This window comes from Mastigoproctus giganteus, chromosome 13, assembly GCF_048544385.1.
Source record: "Mastigoproctus giganteus isolate SK-2022 chromosome 13, ASM4854438v1, whole genome shotgun sequence".
Taxonomy (NCBI): Eukaryota; Metazoa; Arthropoda; class Arachnida; order Uropygi; family Thelyphonidae; genus Mastigoproctus; species Mastigoproctus giganteus.
In genome coordinates, this window is record NC_143587.1 from 109,945,549 (window position 1) to 109,947,711 (window position 2,163).

At 38.6% G+C, this 2,163-nt stretch overlaps 1 protein-coding gene across 1 annotated transcript; it reads left to right on the plus strand.

The window, feature by feature from the left end:
• Positions 1 to 935: 935 nt before the first annotated feature.
• Positions 936 to 1,871, plus strand: LOC150076355 (histone H1-like). Its single transcript, XM_090387435.1, has one exon. It carries the CDS (start codon positions 1,039 to 1,041, stop codon positions 1,618 to 1,620), a length of 582 nt encoding a protein of 193 aa, XP_090243561.1. The 5' UTR covers positions 936 to 1,038; the 3' UTR covers positions 1,621 to 1,871.
• The last annotated feature ends 292 nt before the right edge of the window (positions 1,872 to 2,163 follow it).

Below are 2,163 nucleotides of genomic sequence, written 5' to 3' on the forward strand. Positions count from 1 at the left end.
TAGAACTTAAAAGTAAAAGGAATAACTCATGTATTTACTAATGAAGTCAGAGAGACTGTGATCGCTTGGGAATACATTCGTAGCAGTTGGAGTGTATATTTATGATTATGAGCAGGAAACTCCACCAAAACTAAGTGAAAGTAAATATATACTAAGCAAAAAACATTGTATTTAAAGACAAATTTTTTTAATGGCCTAATGTGGGTTAATCGAGTTCTCGATACACTCTATGACTGAAAGCATGAGTACGTAACAGTGCTGCATATATGCAGTTTTCAAAGCAATTTAAACGACTTATCGCTCGAAATTTGATCAAAATTCTGACAGGTTCCATCAATATATGTTTAAAATTAAGTTTATAGTATTTATATGCAAGAAATATATTTAAATTCAAATGACGACGTCACAGTCATGGCGACCTGAGGTTATTACTTGGACTGGGAACGGCAGTCATTTGTGTTAGGTGTTAAACTTTTGACGCTGCCCTGTTGCCTAGTTGTAAAGAAAATGCACGTTTCTTTACTCCGATCAATGCCTATAAGTTTCTTCTCCATCCACTACTATTTGATTTGCCAAAAGATTTCAAAAATAGCAAAAGAATGGCGAAAAAAGGCAAGCTCTAATAATTCGAAATGCAGGTGTAGCTCCGTTTTGGACCTTCTGACGGCCAACTTTTTGTATTTAACCACGGAATACCAATGCACAAAGAAACATATAAGTTACAGCACGATATTTCCGTTGGAACGGATGCTCTATACCAAATATTTAATTAATGAGAACTGTTTGAAATTGGTTAAGAAACACACTTCTGAGATTTCTGTCCGCTCGATCGCAGTTAGGTGAAGTTGGCGTGCACGTAGAGTTTGTAGCTTCCTCGTACGTCCGCGTTCTCCCTATATATATGTAAAGAGGCAACAGCGCCGTAATAATCTCTGTTTAGTAAGTTTGTGTCGTGCGTGCGCACTACACAGCTGTGCTTAATTAGTTAGGCTGATTCTAATTTGAGAGTTAGTAGTGATAGTTTTTTGTTTGTTCACAATGGCCGATACTGCACAAGATTCTGCCGCATCTGCCGCTGCATCCACTCCCAAAAAAGGGAAAGGGAGTGCAAAGCCGAGGAAACCGAAGGCCGCTCCATCCCATCCCAAAGTGTCCGAGATGGTGACTGCCGCCATCACTAACTTGAAGGAGAAAGGGGGATCTTCTCTGCAGGCCATTAAAAAGTACATTGGCTCTCATTACAAGGTAGATGTTGAACGTCTCGCACCATTCATCAAGCGATATCTGAAAAGTGCTGTAGCTAGTGGAAGTCTCGTGCAGACCAAGGGAAAAGGAGCAACTGGTTCATTTAGGATAAGTGCTTCGAAGAAGGGTGAAAATGCACCCAAAGTCGTCAAAAAGGAGGTTGTTTCTAAAAAGACTAAGGCACCAGCCAAGAAAGCTGTGGCGAAACCGAAGAAAGCTCCCGAAAAGAAGAAAGCTACCAAGAAACCCGTTGCCCGACCCAAACCGAAAGCAGTAAAATCCGCGAAGAAATCCAAAGTGAAACCGAAAAGTCCCAAACCAAAGAAGGCGAAGCCAGCCGCAAGGAAACCAGCAAAAAAGAGTGCAAAGAAGTGAAGTGTGACTCTTGGACTTTGGAACTGAGTGTATAGTTGACCGTCCTCGTGGATATTCGCCCGTTCAATGAACAGAAATGGATTTTTAAAAGTGCAAATGCATCTGTAAGTAGACATCAATTGTACGATCGTTGCAGTTCAGTGTAGCGAGTATTTTCATAGATCAAACGTCAATATCTCATTTTACTCTCCAGTGTATGTGCATTGGTGTTTCGCAGTCATCATGTAAATATGCTTCACGTTCATTAATAAAAAAAAAAAAAATGCTATTTTGTTGATGACTTTGTCCTTAATTTGTGTTTACCACATTTTAACTTGTATGGAATTATTTTTAATAACACAAGTGTGACATATTTCATAAATCTAGTACAACATTTTATAGTAACATTTTTTGCAGGTGTGTTTAGAGAAATGTGTATTGTTTTTTTTTTATTATTTTTAGCTCATTTAATCATTGAAGGTTTAATTCAATTTAATGGAAGTTTGAGGCAAACCATCGGGTATGATAATTGAGGCCTTCGAAGATGATCTTCCAGTAAGTATT